At 44.5% G+C, this 20,376-nt stretch overlaps 1 protein-coding gene across 1 annotated transcript in view; it reads right to left on the reverse strand.

Moving 5' to 3' along the window:
- Positions 1 to 20,376, reverse strand: part of SAMD12 (sterile alpha motif domain containing 12) — an 803,045-nt gene that overhangs the window by 524,061 nt on the left and 258,608 nt on the right. Inside the window, exon 3 of the mRNA XM_069731810.1 lies at positions 8,290 to 8,416. Coding sequence (XP_069587911.1) covers positions 8,290 to 8,416 — 127 coding nt within the window. The remainder of the gene's footprint in view (positions 1 to 8,289; positions 8,417 to 20,376) is intronic.

Raw genomic sequence — 20,376 nt, forward strand, 5'->3', positions numbered from 1 at the left:
GTCCAAGGCCTCTTTGGGACCGGCAAGGGCAAAAGCAACCCACTGGCACGTGAACAGCAGGGCTTAGCCCTAGCACAAATCCCACAGGACTGCACAAAAGTACGTACATCCCGTGACAGAGATGGCCACCAGAAGGATCTAGCCACTAACTCTCTGGTACCAAAGATTCCAGGATGACCAGCCAACATCGAACAATGAAGTTCAGAGATAACTTTACTAGTCCACCTATCAGGGACGAACAGTTTCTCCGCCGGACAACGATCAGGTTTATTCGCCTGAAATTTTTGCAACACTCGCCGCAAATCAGGGGAGATGGCAGACACAATGACTCCTTCCTTGAGGATACTCGCCGGCTCAGATGAACCCGGAGAGTCGGGCACAAAACTCCTAGACAGAGCATCCGCCTTCACATTTTTAGAGCCCGGAAGGTACGAAATCACAAAATCGAAGCGGGCAAAAAATAACGACCAATGGGCCTGTCTAGGATTCAAGCGCTTGGCAGACTCGAGATAAGTAAGGTTCTTATGATCAGTCAATACCACCACGCGATGCTTAGCTCCTTCAAGCCAATGACGCCATTCCCCGAATGCCCACTTCATGGCCAGCAACTCTCGGTTGCCCACATCATAATTACGCTCAGCAGCCGAAAACTTCCTGGAAAAGAAAGCACATGGTTTCAACACTGAGCAACCAGAACCTCTCTGTGACAAAACCGCCCCTGCTCCAATCTCAGAAGCATCAACCTCGACCTGGAAGAGAAACATCTGGTTGACACAACACAGGGGCAGAACAAAAACGATGCTTCAACTCCTGAAAAGCTTCCACAGCAGCAGAAGACCAATTAACCAAATCAGCACCCTTCTTGGTCAAATCGGTCAATGGTTTGGCAATGCTAGAAAAATTACAGATGAAGCGACGATAAAAATTAGCAAAGCCCAGGAATTTTTGCAGACTTTTCAGAGATGTCGGCTGAGTCCAATCCTGGATGGCTTGGACCTTAACCGGATCCATCTCGATAGTAGAAGGGGAAAAGATTAACCCCAAAAATGAAACTTTCTGCACACCGAAGAGACACTTTGATCCCTTCACAAACAAAGAATTAGCACGCAGGACCTGAAAAACCATTCTGACCTGCTTCACATGAGAGTCCCAATCATTTGAGAAGATCAAAATGTCATCCAAGTAAACAATCAGGAATTTATCCAGATACTCACGGAAGATGTCATGCATAAAAGACTGAAACACAGATGGAGCATTGGCAAGTCCGAACGGCATCACTAGATACTCAAAATGACCCTCGGGCGTATTAAATGCAGTTTTCCATTCATCTCCTTGCCTGATTCTCACCAGATTATACGCACCACGAAGATCTATATTAGTGAACCAACTAGCCCCCTTAATCCGAGCAAACAAGTCAGATAACAATGGCAAGGGATACTGAAATTTAACAGTGATCTTATTAAGAAGGCGGTAATCAATACACGGTCTCAGCGAACCATCCTTCTTGGCTACAAAAAAGAACCCTGCTCCCAGTGGTGATGACGATGGGCGAATATGTCCCTTCTCCAGGGATTCCTTCACATAACTGCGCATAGCGGCGTGTTCAGGCACGGATAAATTAAATAATCGACCTTTAGGGAATTTACTACCAGGAATCAAATTGATAGCACAATCACAATCCCTATGCGGAGGTAGGGCATCGGACTTGGGCTCTTCAAATACATCCTGATAATCAGACAAGAACTCTGGGACCTCAGAAGGAGTGGATGACGAAATAGACAAAAATGGAACATCACCATGTACCCCCTGACAACCCCAGCTGGATACCGACATAGAGTTTCAATCCAATACTGGATTATGGGTTTGCAGCCATGGCAACCCCAACACGACCACATCATGCAGATTATGTAGCACCAGAAAGCGAATAACTTCCTGATGTGCAGGAGCCATGCACATGGTCAGCTGGGTCCAGTACTGAGGTTTATTCTTGGCCAAAGGTGTAGCATCAATTCCTCTCAACGGAATAGGACACCGCAAAGGCTCCAAGAAAAACCCACAACGTTTAGCATAATCCAAATCCATCAGATTCAGGGCAGCGCCTGAATCCACAAACGCCATGACAGAATACGATGACAAAGAGCATATCAAGGTAATGGACAGAAGGAATTTGGATTGTACAGTACCAATGACGGCAGACCTATCGAACCGCTTAGTGCGCTTAGGACAATCAGAAATAGCATGAGTGGAATCACCACAGTAGAAACACAGACCATTCAGACGTCTGTGTTCTTGCCGTTCAACTCTGGTCATAGTCCTATCGCACTGCATAGGCTCAGGTTTAATCTTAGACAATACCGCCAAATGGTGCACAGATTTACGCTCGCGCAAGCATCGACCGATCTGAATGGCCAAAGGCATAGACTCATTCAAACCAGCAGGCATAGGAAAACCCACCATGACATCCTTAAGAGCCTCAGAGAGACCCTTTCTGAACAAAGCTGCCAGCGCAGATTCATTCCACAGAGTGAGTACTGACCACTTCCTAAATTTCTGACAATATACTTCTATATCATCCTGACCCTGGCACAAAGCCAGCAAATTTTTCTCAGCCTGATCCACTGAATTAGGCTCATCGTAAAGTAATCCGAGCGCCAGGAAAAACGCATTGACATTACTCAATGCAGGGTCTCCTGGCGCAAGAGAAAATGCCCAGTCCTGAGGGTCGCCGCGCAAAAAAGAAATAATAATCAAAACCTGTTGAATAGGATTACCAGAAGAATGAGGTTTCAAGGCCAGAAATAGCTTACAATTATTTTTGAAATTAAGAAACTTAGTTCTATCACCAAAAAACAAATCAGGAATAGGAATTCTTGGTTCTAACATAGATTTCTGATCAATAGTATCTTGAATCCTTTGTACATGTGTAACGAGATTATCCATTGAAGAGCACAGACCCTAAATATCCATGTCCACACCTGTGTCCTGAAACACCCAAATGTCTAGGGGAAAAAAAAGACTGAACACAGAGCTGAGAAAAAAAAATGATGTCAGAACTTCTTTTTTCCCTCTATTGAGAATCATTAGGTTGGCTCCTTGTACTGTTATGTAGGCAATCCAGTGACACAGTGTGCCAGCAATCAGAGCACATACAGTGATATGACAATAACCCAAAAACAATAGAACGAGCTCTGAGACGTGGAATCTCTGTAGACCGCAATACCTGAACCTAACCTAAACACAACTAAAGGCAGCTGTGGATTGCGCCTGACACTACCTATGCAACTCGGCACAGCCTGAGGAGCTGACTAGCCTGAAGATAGAAAAACAAGCCTGACTTGCCTCAGAGAAATACCCCAAAGGAAAAGGCAGCCCCCCACATATAATGACTGTTAGCAAGATGAAAAGACAAACGTAGGGATGAAATAGATTCAGCAAAGTGAGGCCCGATATTCTAGATAGAGCGAGGATAGTAAAGAGAACTTTGCAGTCTACAAAAAACCCTAAAGCAAAAAACCACGCAAAGGGGGCAAAAAGACCCACCGTGCCGAACTAACGGCACGGCGGTACACCCTTTGCGTCTCAGAGCTTCCAGCAAAACGAAATGACAAGCTGGACAGAAAAAGTAGCAACAAAAGCAAAGAAGCACTTATCTAAGCAGAGCAGCAGGCCACAGGAAAGATCCAGAAGCTCAGATCCAACACTGGAACATTGACAAGGAGCAAGGAAGACAGAATCAGGTGGAGTTAAATAACAAAGCAGCCAACGAGCTCACCAGAACACCTGAGGGAGGAAGCTCAGAAGCTGCAGTACCACTTGTGACCACAGGAGTGAATTCAGCCACAGAATTCACAACAGGACCCCCTATATTTTATTTATGGATATTGTTTAAAATCAATATTCAATACATTTTGCCGACTTTAGCCTGGTCTAAGCACAACCCTACCCGTACCTCTGAAACTACAGGGGGGCTGAGCAGGGTCACCTCAAATCAAAGTTTTGGGGCCAATTAATCTAAGCCCCCGTCCGAGTGCGATCCATCATGTGTGGCCATTATACAGTATTGAGCATCGTGTGGCCCTTATACAGTATGGAGCATCATATGTGGCCATTATAAAGTATGGAGCATCATGTGTGGCCATTATACAGTATGGAGCATCATGTGTGGCCATTATACAGTATGGAGCATCATGTGGGACCATTATACAGTATGGAGCATCATGTGTGGCCATTATACAGAATGGGGCATCATGTGTGGCCATTATACAGTATGGAGCATCATGTGGGACCATTATACAGTATGGAGCATCATGTGTGGCCATTATACAGTATGGAGCATCATGTGTGGCCAATGGCCATTATACAGTATTGAGCATCATGTGTGGCCCTTATACAGTATTGAGCATCATGTGTGGCCATTATACAGTATGGAGCATCATGTGTGGCCACTATACAGTATGGAACATCATGTGTGGCCATTATACAGTATGGAGCATCATGTGTGGCCATTATACAGTATGGAGCACTGTGTGGCCATTATACAGTATGGGGCATGATGTGGGGCCATTATACAGTATGGAGCATCATGTGTGGCTATTATACAGTATGGAGCATCATGTGGGGCCATTATACAGTATGGAGCACTGTGTGGCCATTATACAGTATGGAGCATCATTTGTGGCAATTATACAGTATGGAGCGCTGTGTGTGGCCATTATACAGTATGGAGCGCTATGTGTGGCCATTATACAGTATGGAGCGCTATGTGTGGCCATTATACAGTATGGAGCGCTATGTGTGGCCATTATACAGTATGGAACATTTTGTAGGGCCATTATGCAGTATGTGGAGCACTGCGTAGCCATTATACAGTATGGAGCACTGCGTGGCCATATTTTTTTGGGGTTTTAATGTATATGAAACAGTGTGATCAGCAGTGCTAAATGGGTGTGGTTGGGACTTGGATATGGGTGTGACTAGTTGTGAAATGGGTCAGATCAGAGGCGTGGCCTAAAATTTGCCACAGCGCACTACGTGCGCCGCAACCTTTAGACCTTTTACCCTTCAAAAGTTGGGAGGTATGGCACCGCATTTCCCAGATCACAGCAAGTACCGCAAATCCCATAAGGAATGAATGAGACCAAACACAGTGTTGCCGTAAGTGATCCATTACGTGGCAGATGCAGAAAAACTGCCCGATCTGCTGCAAAAGGTGACTTTCACATCAGCGATTCTAGGGCAGCAGAAACTCTAAATACGGCCCTGGCTGACCAATCAAAAAAGAAAAGAACACGCCCCCACCATAGGTTACAGCAGCTTTCTCAGTGTGAGATCTATATGACAGGTTTAACTTCCTATATAACCTTCAAAAAATATTCATCAGACCAACTTTTAGATAAAAATATAATTTTTATTTTGTTAAAATCACAATTATATCACCACAAAAATTCATATTGTTGAAACCTTTATTAAATGTTGATAAAATAAATTATTAAAATATAAACAATAAAAAATAAAAATATATGTAAAATATACTCAATATATGCGATTTGTGAGGATCAAAATTTCATTCAAAACTGTATGTACAGGGCAGGGCATACTAAAATTGATTAGTAAAAATTATATATGGCAATTCATATAACTAAAATAGATATATGTGATATATATGAGAAAATAATAATAAATTCAAGTGGTAAACAATGTATATTTTCTAGCCCAAATCATTTTATAACCATATTACAAAAAAGTGCAAAGTGCAAAAGTGCTAAATAAATATAAAAACCAACTGAATTCTATAACTTAGTGAAAAGGTGTTTAAAATGAATAAATACACCAAAATATATCAGTGCCAAAAACCACAATGGTTATTGCAATATACCAATTCAAGCTAAGTGCAATACCAACCAGTAATAGGATGCCACCTGCCCCGCACACACCACTCCAACGCACGTTTTGCTTGCCGCTTCGTCAGGGAGTCTAATAATATTGAATAATTTTCAATAAATATTTTTGAAGGTTATATTATTAGTTGTATTCATTGACTATATAAGATTATTATTTCTGGAATTTCTTTTCTATATAGGAGTTAGGTCTAACTTCCTGCCTGAGTCAGTGAGGGGGAAGGGGCAGTGCAGCTGAGTTTAGCTAAGTGACATTACAAAACCTTCTATCAGCTCTCCTTGTTACTGAGTGTGTCAGTAATCACATTCATATATTGAAATCACTCTGCAGTGAGATCAGGGCTATCACTACATTTCACACAGGAGCAGCTGCCTCTTCTGGACTTCTTGTGTGTGAGATATAATACGACCCATACAAATTGAGCACAATAGACATAAGTGTTAGACACCTGTCCTGGATCCGTTCTTTGCTTCCCTCACCTCGGTCCACTAGACTCTGTTGTGCTCAACGTTGTGCTTTGCAGATGGCCTGATGTGATCCCATGTGAGCATCTGCCCGGGCCTATATTAGGTTCACCAAGACACATACCTGTATCTTGTTATTAAGACTTCGGTTATTGCTAAGACTGTGTCTTGCTCCATAATATTTGGTCTGCCAGCGGTTGCCAGAATCCTGCCTGCCTTCCTGTGGTGTCTTGGACATCTCCCGCCTTCCAGCGGTTGTTAGCATCCTGCCTGCTTGCCTGCGGTCTCCTGGATGTCTCCCGTATGTCACAGCTTTCTATCATCCCACCTTCCTTTGGTCTCCTGGACATTTCCCACCTGCTTGCCAGCATTCCACCTCTCTACCTGCGGTTCCCAGTGCCTCAGCTGTCCATGTTCCACAAGCTCCATCCAGCTGCTGCACCAACAACCGTGACCCATGTGCCCACCCAGATCTTGAACTTTGAGAATCCATTGCTCCTGGTGAATCTAACAATAAGTGCCATTTTCACACATCTCTGGACATTGTGAGAGAGGAGCAGTGCAGCAGAGCTTTCAGTTCTTGGAGAGGAAGAGAGCTAGTGAAGGGTTTTTCATGTGACACAGCTAAACTCAGCTGTGCTGCTCCTCTGCCCACAGGGATGTTATTTGAAACATGTTAGTTATTTATGATTTCTAATCATGCATGAGGTTAAATCAGGAGATTAGACTGTCTGTCATACATCTCACACACTGAGCAACCTGCTCTAAGCTTTGTTGGGGATGTGCTTATGATTGTTGTGGATCATAGATTGGGGTAGATGTACACGCCTCCATTGAAAATAGTCTCATAACACCCACTTGAACTTCAAAAAGTTAACTCATTAGGTGCCAAATACTTTGCTAATATCTCCCCAACAGAGAGGTGAAATAAAAAAGCGCAAACATTTTATTCTGCTCTGCAGAAGTTTTTACATCATGTGTCCAGTTCAACATGAAAAATTTTAAAATTTGATGAAAGATCTTCAAACTTAGGAGAAAATGTCACATTTTTCATTGTTGCCAACCTGGCTTAATGCTTGTATTTTTTTAGTTGTTTGTATAAAATACTAAAAGGCTTCCAAGCAGAATCCACCAGAAGAATTGTCCGATCGCTTTTTGCTTAACTGCTGCATGTTGTTAAAAATGTGAAGCAGTTCATAGAAGTGGAAAAGACTGAACATATGCACTGCAGTGTAAAAATGATTTGCATATGTCCATTTTGTTTTTACATCTATTGAGCCATTTTTTAGGCAGGTTACGGAACCGATCCACCTGAAAAAAAAAACTTAGCATGCACATACCCTAAATGGATGTACAATTTTTGCTTTGGAGTTTGAATGCCAGGCTTTTGTGCATTTTTTGTGGCCTAAAAATCGCAAGAGGTGAAAAGGATGCCGGCATTCTAATAACAGTCAAGGAGTTTCGCACTGCCCTCATCCGGATGCTACAGAGTAGTAAAGCGAATTTCAGATGATGGCAGTGCAAATCTTTTTGCTTATCTATAAGGCACATATGATTCTCTATGTACAAAGCAATTCAAATATCAGTAAAGGTTATTTATTCAAAGTCAATCAATTTCAACAATATTATTATTCTTATTTCCTGCAATACCATGCCTAACCATATGGTGTGCTGTTAAATAAAAATGTAGTGAAGAAGGTTAAATCTCTACCTTGTGGCAGAGAAAGGGATTGCAACAGTTTTAATTTTTTACTCTGTAGCCCCCAAGGTGACTCAATATTATTTTTCACTCTAACAAGACTTGTTAACACCTTTATGTCAGCATGCATGGGGTCTCATTATGCTGGACAAGAAATCAATGCATGAACAGATATATGTGGATAGGTGAGATGACCAGTATATTGTGATTAATCACTGATCAACTTACCGGTTATGTCGTGGTCTCTGAAAGACTCATTGTAGAGCTGATATTGATTCGGACAATGCTTCTTAAGCCACTTGCACACGTCGTGTTGTGTCCAGAAAGCTACGGGTTTGGTTCCTTTAAGAGAGCCCTGAAAAATAACAGAGCAAACAATGAAATACCTTGAAAACAATGTGACATTTTGTACAAGATTAACTAAATAGGAAATAGTTGTTAATGCCTAGTAAAGATGTCGATGCTTTCTAGCCAGGAAAATAAGGTGGTAGTTGTTAGCGTTGGCATTCAGACATTCCGCACAATTACTCTAATAGCGGGCACTGAAAATAAGTAATTTTGACAAATTTTTGAAACTGTTTTCCACTAGAGAAACGCTTACTTTGTAGCGTCAGATTTAATCCATGCAGCTCACAATCTTTCAGAAAAAAAATCACCTCTCACATGTCATTGTCTGTAGGAGTCAGAAGATACTGGAAGTTATCGTTTTCCCAAAGATTGACCATTACTGATTGTTGGCAATTACAGAAAACGACTGGAGCTCTGGGCAATTTACAGGACGTGGCCGGGGGCGAGGACCCAATTGTTAGCACTGGAGTGAAAGATTGGCAGCAAGGTATAGGTGGCAGACAGACAGTGGAGTGGGGCTGGCGTGCTACGCAGGGTGTGCATGGGCACATCAGGAACTCACTATAATCAGAAAGTTGTGGTGCATGTATGAATGATGCCGATTTAGCTCCATAAACTTGTGGAGAGAAAAAAATCTCACCCAAGTCATGTGGAAGTGTCGGGAATTTTCCTATTGGGTGTGTGAAGCAACCGTGGGTGGAAGCTGTTGTGAATTCTGTTGTCAGGCTCCCTCCTGTGGTCATGAATGGTACTTCGTTTGGTTCTGTCCATGGACTTCCTCTGGTGGGTGTTTCTGAGTTTCCTTCCACAGGTGACGAGGTTAATTCGTTAGCTGGCTGCTCTATTTAGCTCCACTTGGATCTTTGCTCCATGCCACCTGTCAATGTTCCAGTATTGGTCTAGTTTACTCCTGGATCGTTCTTGTGACCTGTCTTCCCAGCAGAAGTTAAGTTCCTGCTTGTTTTTCTTTGGTTTGCTATTTTCCTATCCAGCTTGCTATTTTTATTGCTGTCTTGCTTGCTGGAAGCTCTGGGACGCAGAGGGAGCGCCTCCGCACCGTGAGTCTGTGCGGAGGGCCTTTTTGCGCCCTCTGCGTGGTCTTTTTGTAGGTTTTTGTGCTGACCGCAAAGCAACCTTTCCTATCCTCAGTCTGTTCAGTTAGTCGGGTCTCACTTTGCTAAATTTATTTCATCTCTGTGTTTGTATTTTCATCTTTACTCACAGTGATTATATGTGGGGGGCTGCCTTTTCCTTTGGGGAATTTCTCTGAGGCAAGGTAGGCTTTATTTTTCTATCTTCAGGGCTAGCTAGTTCCTTAGGCTGTGCCGAGTTGCATAGGGAGCGTTAGGAGCAATCCACGGCTATTTCTAGTGTGCGTGATAGGATTAGGGATTGCGGTCAGCAGAGTTCCCACGTCCCAGAGCTCGTCCTATATTATCAGTAACTATCAGGTCATTCCGTGTGCTCTTAACCACCAGGTCCATTATTGTCCTGACCACCAGGTCATAACAAGAAGCCATTGCTGAGTTTCTGCTACATAATGCCCTGCCTCCTTACAGGAAAACATGGGTCCTGGCGGGGTGTTGTAATATGAGGGCCTTGCACCCTTGTAGGCCATCTTTAGCCGATGGTATTGGCTGGCCAGGACCCCAAATTTCACAAATTAATGAAGGAGATTTCCTGTCAAGCCTGGGGACTTTACTAAACTTGCTAAGGGTTATGTACAAAAGATATCAAGAACACAGCCTTAAGCATATTTCCTTCACAAGGAAAATAATTTTCACACACATTGTTTCCTTCCATTCTAGACTACTCCAGGGCCAGTGAAGCGCACTGTTTCACCCTACTTCACCACAGCCCAGTTTCTAGGTCACAGTCCTGATCAATGAGTTTCTCCCTACTCGCTCTGTTCTGCCCATTCTAGCGAAGGTCAGGTTTCGTATCTAGCTTTAAAAAGGTTTAATACCATAGTTTTGGTTTTGCTGTGTTATAGCACCACCCAGTGGTGGTTAAATTTATTACCTGTGTTTTTCAGTAACTATTAGAGTGTTGCATTCTGGGATTCACCAAGGTATCATGGGAAGGGGAAACTCCATTTTCTCTCTGTGTATTTCCCTGGACACACGTGTTAATCTGCTGTGTTGAACTACCTCACTTACTTGCCATTCCGGTTAAGATTATCCGGTAAGACCATTATCCCTGTTCTTGCTATGTAATGTTGTACAGAGTGTGATTAACTGTATAGCAGCTAGTACACAGGAAATGTGATTTTTGGTTACCTGCTGTATGTAGTTATTATAGAAGTTGCATCATCCTGTATGCTTTCCCTGTTAGTTGCAGTCATGTTATTATTTGCCCAATACTTATACAAATCATTTGTATTCTTATAGTTTTACCGCGCTCATGTTTACCAATAAACAAGTTAGACTACAGAGAACAGTCTGCTTATTTGGGAGACAGAAGTGGTTTATGCCGTATGTCGGATCACACACACCGTATCAACGTGTATGAAGACAGAACAGTAAAACGGATTCTTGACGCCAGCTTGGCCAGTAAAACGGATTCTTGACGCCAGCGGAGGCCAGTAAAACAGAAGCTAAATACCAGCGGAGGCTAGCAAAACCAGGCTAGACGCCAGCAATAACAAGACCACTTACACAGCCGCTTGTACCTCACCGCATAGCCTGCAGATACCGCAGCGGCCGCCATATTGCCCGCCAAGCGCTACACGTCTCAGTCTACGCTGAAGTCATTCCTACCCGCTCTGAGATGTCCTACAGCCTGCAAACGGACACACGATGTCTGCAAGTCGAGCATCCTCAGTCAGGACGAGGTCTCAAACAAGCCGCTCTAGCAAGTCTTCCTCGAAAAGGTCTGTCACCCTCGCCCGAGCAGAAGCTGAGGCGGCGAAGGTAAGATCCTCCTTCGCTGCACAAGAGATGCAGTTAAAGTTAAGACAAGCAGAGCAAGAAGCAGAAAGAGCCCGCCTGCAAGCAGATAGAGAAGCAGAAAGAGCCCGCCTGCAAGCAGATAGAGAAGCAGAAAGAGCCTGCCAAGAAGCAGAAAGAGCCCGCCTGCAAGCCGAGCAAGAAGCAGAAAGAGCCCGCCTGCAAGCCGAGCAAGAAGCAGAAAGAGCCCGCCTGCAAGCCGATAGAGACGCAGATACAGCACGCCTGCGAGCGACCTTAGAAAGGCTTTCCGCCGAAAAAGAAGCAGCAGCCGCAATAGCCAAAGCTGAGTTCTTAGAAGCCGTGGAGTTTCCCGAATCTGAGCGTGACAGCGACGTACGTGGACCAGACCTTGATCGTCAGGACCCTGCTCAACGCGTCTCAGAATATGTCCACGAACATCCCGGAATTGAAGACAACTCTGATCCGTTACACCAACCAGCCTATACAGATTACCAGAGATCCTTCCCCCAAACACCGTACTGGAAGCAGGAAGGTATACTGCGAAACGACGTCGACCACCACTATCGTCTTACAGAACAGAAGGTACGGCCTCCTCCCAGACTGACAGGGACACCATTCGCTTCAGAACGGTTTCATACAGACTTTCCTAAGCCAGAAGCTCCTACCAGGTATGAGGATGCACCACACACACTGCATGGCAACAGCACACCAGCTCATGTTGACACTGACTCAGCCACTATGAACTTTGCAAGGTTCTTTACCCGCCGGGAGCTGGTGACCAAGGGACTTGTAAAGTTCACCGATCGAGCTGAAAGCTACAGAGCTTGGCAAGCCTCCTTCCAGAACGCCATCAGAGACTTGCATCTTTCCAGTAGTGAAGAGTTAGATCTGCTGGTTAAGTGGCTTGGGAACGAGTCAGCTGAACACGCCAAAAGAATCAGGAACATTAACATAAAGTACCCACACACAGGACTTCGCATGGTGTGGGAGAGACTCGAAGAATGTTATGGGTCAATAGAAGCTATAGAAAATGCTTTGTATAAAAGAATTGATGATTTTCCCAAGATTGCAAATAAGGAGGTACATGCTGCTCAGGCAGAAGGTGACCTACCAGGGTTGTCATTCCTGGACACTGCCAGAGGTGTCAACCCGATTGTCCAAAAGCTCCCTTACAATTTACAAGAAAAGTGGGTCAGTCACGGGTCCCGTTACAAACAGGCTCATAAGGTGCCATTTCCTCCTTTCAGGGTGTTTGTAGACTTTGTTGCTCAGCAGGCTAAAGTTAGAAATGACCCCAGTTTCGATTTCACTATGTCATGTACCACTGCCTCCGGTGTAAAACCCAGTAAAACACCAGTGGCAGTACACAAAACTAATGTTACCTCCACAGGTTTTCCTTACAGGGCAAGTAAGTCCTCTCCAGAGGAGGACAAACCTCAGGATCTCAGCAAACACTGCCCCCTACACAAGAAACCTCATACTCTACTAAAATGTAGAGCCTTCAGGGAGAAGCCTCTAGAAGACCGTAAGAGCTTCCTAAGGGAAAACAAGATATGCTTCAGATGCTGCGCGACTACCTCACACTTCGCCAAGAACTGTGAAACCAGTGTGAAATGCGCAGAATGCAGTAGTGTGGAACACAACACGGCTTTACACCCTGGACCACCCTCAGGGGTATCGTCACGAGTAGAGGAGTCTGCCGAAAAACAGACAGACACTGACATTGACACCCCAGTGGTCACTTCTCAGTGTACAGAGATCTGCAAGGAATTTGTAGCAGGGAGATCCTGCTCGAAGATCTGTCTTGTCAGAGTATTCCCAGTGAGCCAGGATAAGGCAATCAATGTATATGCAATATTGGATGATCAGAGCAACAGGTCTCTAGCCAAGTCCTTTTTCTTCAACACCTTCAACATTGCTGGTCCCGGCTCTCCGTACTCCTTGAAGACATGTGCAGATACTGTCGAGACGGCGGGGAGAAAGGCGACCGGATTCAAAGTAGAGTCTATAGACGGTCAAACCTGCTTATCCTTGCCATCGATACTGGAGTGCAATCAAATTCCCGACAACAGGTCGGAGATACCTACACCAGAGGTAGCAGCTCATCATACCCACTTGAAATGTATAGCTCACCTGATACCGGAGCTTGACCAAGGAGCTCCTATCATCTTACTCCTCGGAAGAGACATTTTACAGGTCCACAAGGCTAGAGGACAGATCAACGACCCACAAAACGCCCCATATGCTCAGAGACTTGACCTAGGATGGGTCATTGTGGGAGACGTCTGTTTGGGTGGAGCACACAGGCAGACATCAGTCAACAGCATGCTCACCAATACCCTCGAGAATGGACGCCCGTCTCTCTTCCAGCCATGCGAGAGCAGTTTCCTGATTAAAGAATTGCCACACAACGCCCTTCCACCTTGTCCGTTAGCTGATCCTTCCTGTGAAGACCATGCATGCGATGGTGAGGAAGATCATATAGGGTGCACAGTTTTCCACAGGGCAAGAGAAGACAACCAGGTAGCAACGTCCATAGAGGACAGACTGTTCTTGGACATCATGGAGCGGGAGATAGTAAGAGATGAATCAAAGAGTTGGGTCGCACCTTTACCATTCAAACCACAGAGGCAACGCTTACCCAACAACAGAGAACTTGTGTACAGTCGATTTGTCTCCCTTACACGCAAACTGCAGAAGTCACCAGAGACAAAAGAACACTTCTTTACCTTCATGGAGAGAATATTCCAGAGTGGCCACGCGGAAATTGCACCTGTACTTCAAGATTCCGAGGAATGTTGGTACTTACCTATTTTCGGCGTGTATCATCCGAAGAAACCTGGTCAGATAAGAGTGGTATTTGACTCAAGTGCCAAATACGAAGGTGTTTCTTTAAACGATGTCTTTCTATCTTGTCCAGACCTCAACAACAGACTTCTGGGAGTACTTCTTCGTTTCCGCAAAGATGCAGTAGCATTTATGGCCAACATACAACAGATGTTTCACTGCTTCCTTGTTAAAGAAGAACACAGAAACTACTTGAGGTTTTTCTGGTACCGCGATAATGACCCCTACAAGGACATCGTGGAATATCGTATGAAGGTACACATCTTCGGGAACAGCCCTTCCCCTGCTGTCGCTATCTATGGGCTTAGACATTCAGCCAGAGAGGGTGAAGCAAAGTACGGATCGGATGTAAGATCTTTTGTGGAAAAGGATTTCTACGTAGATGACTGCCTGAAATCCACACCCACAGATGAGTCGGCAGTCAGTCTCCTGAAAAGGGCGCAAGAAATGCTCGCTTCATCCAATTTGAGGTTGCACAAAATTGCTTCCAACAGCCAAAAACTAATGGCAGCCTTTCCCTCTCAAGATTACTCAACCGATTTAAAAGACTTGGATTTAAGCACGGACTCCCTCCCTATGCAGCGGAGCCTGGGTTTACTTTGGGATTTGAAAAGGGATGCATTCACCTTCCAGATCAGCGAAGAAGAGAAACCTTTCACGCGTAGAGGCGTCCTGTCCGTTGTGAACAGCTTGTACGATCCTCTGGGATCTGTAACTCCTGTAACTATCCAAGGTAAAATGATGTTGAGAGACTTCACCCAAGAGACGTCCGATTGGGATGATCCGCTTCCCAGTGAGAAAAGAGACTTGTGGGTAAGATGGAAGAACTCGTTAGAAGCCCTGTCAAGTCTCTACGTTGCACGACCATATGCTTCTGTGCCATCAACAGAAATCAAGATGCAAAGGCTTTGTATCTTCTGCGATGCCTCAACCAAAGCAATTGCAGCAGTGGCGTATTTGAAAGCTATTGACATCAAAGAAAAATGCCACGTGAGGCTTGTTATGAGCCGGACAAAACTGGCCCCGCTCCGTGAACACACAGTACCCAGACTGGAACTCTGTGCAGCTGTGTTAGCAGTAGAGTGAGCTCAGCTTATCTCAACAGAAATGGACCTGGAGGTCAAAGAAATCGAGTTCTACACTGACAGCAAGGTAGTGTTGGGGTACATTTGCAATGAAACTCGTCGTTTCTATGTCTACTTCAGCAATCGGGTGCTAAGGATCAGGAGATCCACCGACCTTAAACAGTGGCATTATGTGTCCACAAACCACAACCCTGCGGACCACGCAACCAGATCCATTGAAGCAAGACACCTTAAGGACACAACCTGGTTTACTGGCCCAACATTCTTATACCGTTCGACGCCATACACGGACGAGTCAAACATCTTTGAGCTGGTAGATCCGGAGGCAGATGAAGAAATCCGCCCTCAGGTATCCGTCCTACGTACGGTGACTAAAGACAATCACCTCAAATCCCACTGTTTCAATAGGTTCTCAACTTGGAACTCGCTTGTTCGTGCCCTCGCTTGTTTAATTCATGCGGCTCGATCCTACAAGTCAACGTCACCCGCCATCCAGGAACCTTGCAAAGGTTGGCACCACTGCAAGCTTGCCTTTACCGTTCCAAACATGGGAAATGCCAAGAACGTTATAATTCGTACCATACAACGTGAATGTTACGCCAAAGAAATAGATAACCTCAATAAAAACCAACCTGTCTCTAGAGACAATGTCTTGAAGAAGCTTGATCCAATCATCGACCAAGATGGGCTGTTAAGAATTGGAGGTCGTCTTCAAGAAGCTGAAGTGGAATTTGGGGAGAAACACCCTATAATAATTCCTGGACATCATCATGTCACGACCCTGCTTGTGCAACACCACCACGTCTTGGTGAAACATCAGGGCCGACTGTTTATCGAAGGAAATCTATGAACTGCTGGACTATGGATAGTTGGAGCAAAGCGGTGCGTGAGTAAACTCATTTACAACTGCGTGATTTGTCGCAAACTCCGTGGCGGGACTCAAAAGCCAAAGATGGCCAATCTCCCACCAGACAGACTTAGTACAGAACCTCCTTTTACCAACGTCGGACTGGACGTATTCTGGCCATGGTCTGTGGTTGCACGGCACACTAGAAGAGTCCAAGCCAACGCCAAACGCTGGGCGGTTATGTTCACCTGTATGTCCATCAGAGCAGTCCACATCGAAGTAATTGAGTCCATGGACACTTCAGGGTTTATAAATGCACTCCGACGTTTCATCGCCATCAGAGGGCCCGTGAAGCACATACGCTCCGATAGAGGTACCAACTTTGTAGGAGCAGTGAAAGAACTTCAAATTCCTTCCAACCTAGACACCACCAGTGTGGAAAGGTACTTGAATGAGCAGGGATGCACCTGGACTTTCAATCTTCCACACTCTTCTCACATGGGAGGCGCTTGGGAGAGGATGATAGGAATGGCACGCAGAATCCTTGACTCCATCTTCTTGCAAGCAGGTAGCGCAAGACTCACACATGAAAGTTTGACCACATTCCTGGCAGAAGTTTCGGCCATTATTAATGCTAGACCATTGACTTCACTTTCTAGTGACTCTGAGGATCCGACCATTCTCACTCCTGCCTTGTTACTTACTCAGAAAGCCAGCGTTCTCAGCGCTCCACCTGGAGAATTTAGCAACAAGGACCTCTACAGACGACAATGGAGACAAGTCCAAAGTCTCTCCAATACCTTCTGGGACAGATGGAGGAAGCAGTACCTCTCTACCTTACAACCCAGGAAGAAGTGGCAGACCGACAAACCAAACATCAAAACCGGTGGTGTTGTTCTCATGAAAGACAGCCAGTCTCACCGTAATGAGTGGCCACTAGGCCTCATCACTAAGATACTCCCAAGCAAAGATGGGAAGGTGCGTAAGGTCAAGGTCAAAGTAGGCAAGTCCGGGGAGAGTAAACTATTCCTCAGACCAGTTGTGGAACTTGTCTTACTGTTTTCGCCAAAAGAACCTGTGGGTGGCATCGGTTGATGCCAAGCGGGGAGTGTTCTGCCCATTCTAGCGAAGGTCAGGTTTCGTATCTAGCTTTAGAAAGGTTTAATACCATAGTTTGGGTTTTGCTGTGTTATAGCACCACCCAGTGGTGGTTAAATTTATTACCTGTGTTTTTCAGTAACTATTAGAGTGTTGCATTCTGGGATTTACCAAGGTATCATGGGAAAGGGAAACTCCATTTTCTCTCTGTGTATTTCCCTGGACACACGTGTTAATCTGCTGTGTTGAACTACCTCACTTACTTGCCATTCCGGTTAAGATTATCCGGTAAGACCATTATCCCTGTTCTTGCTATGTAATGTTGTACAGAGTGTGATTAACTGTATAGCAGCTAGTACACAGGAAATGTGATTTTTGGTTACCTGCTGTATGTAGTTATTATAGAAGTTGCATCATCCTGTATGCTTTCCCTGTTAGTTGCAGTCATGTTATTATTTGCCCAATACTTATACAAATCATTTGTATTCTTATAGTTTTACCGCGCTCATGTTTACCAATAAACAAGTTAGACTACAGAGAACAGTCTGCTTATTTGGGAGACCGAAGTGGTTTATGCCGTATGTCGGATCACACACACCGTATCAACGTGTATGAAGACAGAACACGCTCAGTGGTTCCGAGTCCTATGACTATAAACACCCTGGATCTACCGCTCTAGATCCCCACTAGACCCATGTTCACAGTCCTCTTTAAGTCCTTTACCTTCAGTCCTAGCAAGCTCTGGTTTCTCGTTGCACGTCAACCTTTCCAAGGACCACTTTAAGGTGGAAGGCCACTCTGTCTCATCAGTAATTCTCTTCAGGATCTCACTATCCCTGTCTGTATGTTTTTTATGCTGTGGATCACCCATGAAAGCACTGCAAACTTGTTACTTCTTCAGATGCTAACTCCTATCTGACTCTAACCTGGAAACTCAGTCCCTATCTCTAAGTTCTTCCCCTGTGGGCTAGTCCCAACACAACTACTTCTGACCCTGCTGTCTGTCGCTGGGCAGGACTCACTTACATTGCATAATATGCATTAACAATACTTGTAGAAACATGACAGTACCATCTACCATTATTACAGATGACAACCTTCAGAAGGCGGATGCATAAAGCCAACATACTTTCTTGGTTGTCTCCAGAAATAAAAACAGTACCCCTAGAACAATGCCTGACATTCTATACCTGGTAACAGAGCCAGCAAGAAAAAAAAACACCATCTTAAAGGGAATATTTCATTCTATTCATCTGTCGAAGGTCCGGCTACTATTACTCTAGAAACACTCTCATTATTTAGTTGTTTTCACATTTGTGTCACTCTTTTCACATTAGTCTTTGTCACTAGGACTTTTCAGAGTTTCATTCCCTTATGGGTTCTCTCCTTATCGGTCTAGGGGGAGGGGAGTGTGTGGCCATCAAGTTCTGCAGCCCCCTGAAAAGCCCTTACTCACCTCTCTCTCCTAGCTAGATGGTTCCTAGTTCTGCTTGAGTTGCAGCCTGGGCGGATGTTGGTAGCAAGATTCAGTCTTCCTTGGCTTTGGCTAGAAAAGGCTACAAACCCCTGACCCTCGCTGTGGCCTTCTGGCTCAGAGGGATGGGGTCGGCTATTCTCCTGTTGGAGAGGGTTATGACGGACCACATTCTAGTGCACTTTTTTGTGACACTTTAGTCACTTTTAGGTGCACTCGTATAAGAGCACAGTTCTCGGGCCTGAAAAAAATATTTTATTCTATTCATGTTTCTTAACCCACCAACAGCACGAGTAACACTCTTGCTGCACGATTGCCGACAGGTACGTTTTTCTCTCAATGACCCAAAATTTTGGACAATAGTTTTAATTGTCAACCAGGGACTATAGGCCGAAACGTGACTAGCCCGACACTGACTTGGCCGGCTATTCCATACACCAGTCCTGTAGATTGACAGGTCTCAATCTATCAATCACCTAAAGAGGACCAGGTAGAAGCCACTAGTCACGTCTTTCCCAACCGAATCTACAAACTATGGTTTCTCTGAAACAATGGAGAATGTTAGAGAAAAACAAACTGGCAGCCAGGCTATAATTCGTGCTAGCAGTGGTTCGAGCAGCTGTAATGGAGTGTCAGGTTCCATTTACTTTCTGCTCACATTTTGTCTACACCTTCCATTAGATGTATACGTCAGAATTTCCCATTGTATATATCCAACATACTCCAAACATCTGATAATGTGCATCTCCCACATACTCAATTCCCTATGAACAATGAACATGTCAGAAAAAACACTGTACTTACCAAGACATGGTCATAATACCAACATACATGGCATGCAGTGCCGCCATGATGAAAATTTGAGGCATAACAGGTGCAAAACCCTTATGAACAACCACTTAGATACCTACCAAATATAGGGAGTGGTCGGTTAGTATTACAAAGGTACACAGATAAGGTGCCAGTCACAGAGATACGTGTATCCTTAATTGCACTGTGACCAGTTATTGGTAAGTATAGCATTTTATTTGGTGATCTACCACAGACTCCTATATTAACAAAATCCAATTTGTTAGATCTATCGCTACGGAAAAGTGCAGTCAAGTATGCGTTTTATTCTCCATTGGAGGCCAAAACAGCACCAGGTCGATTGAGTCCTAGTCAATTACTTTATGTATATGATGCAAGCCAAATTTAGATCTCGATTATTGTAAACTGAGTATTTCCAAAACAGATTTCTCCCTATTAGGATAAGCTGACATCATAAAAGTCACTGTATTGTTCTAGATTACTTAAAAAGGATACTCCGATCTCCAAGATCCTATCCCAATAAGTAGAAGGTATAATAATAATAATATAAGCAAATCCCTATAATTAAAAATGTAGTATAGTTCTCCTGATTAGCTATATCTCTTACTCCTTGTGCAGGGCATTGAAGTGTCATGCCAAGATAGGCAGAGTGAAGTTAGTGAATTCACTTGACCACAGAGGACACTGTGGAAAATGAACCCTAGGAACCACCTGGACGTGAGATGAATTGCAAAGCTTTATTTAGACTCTTAGACAGGAGAGCCTGCAAGGGAGAATGCTCTGGACCGAAGCACTGAATTCCCCCGAGTGAGCTCCGGCAAGCGAACCCCTTTAACAGGGATTCATCCGGAACAACCAGGGAGGCTCAAGTGCAAACGTTCCAAGACCAGAGGA

Source organism: Ranitomeya imitator, chromosome 6 (genome assembly GCF_032444005.1).
Source record: "Ranitomeya imitator isolate aRanImi1 chromosome 6, aRanImi1.pri, whole genome shotgun sequence".
NCBI classification, from domain to species: Eukaryota; Metazoa; Chordata; class Amphibia; order Anura; family Dendrobatidae; genus Ranitomeya; species Ranitomeya imitator.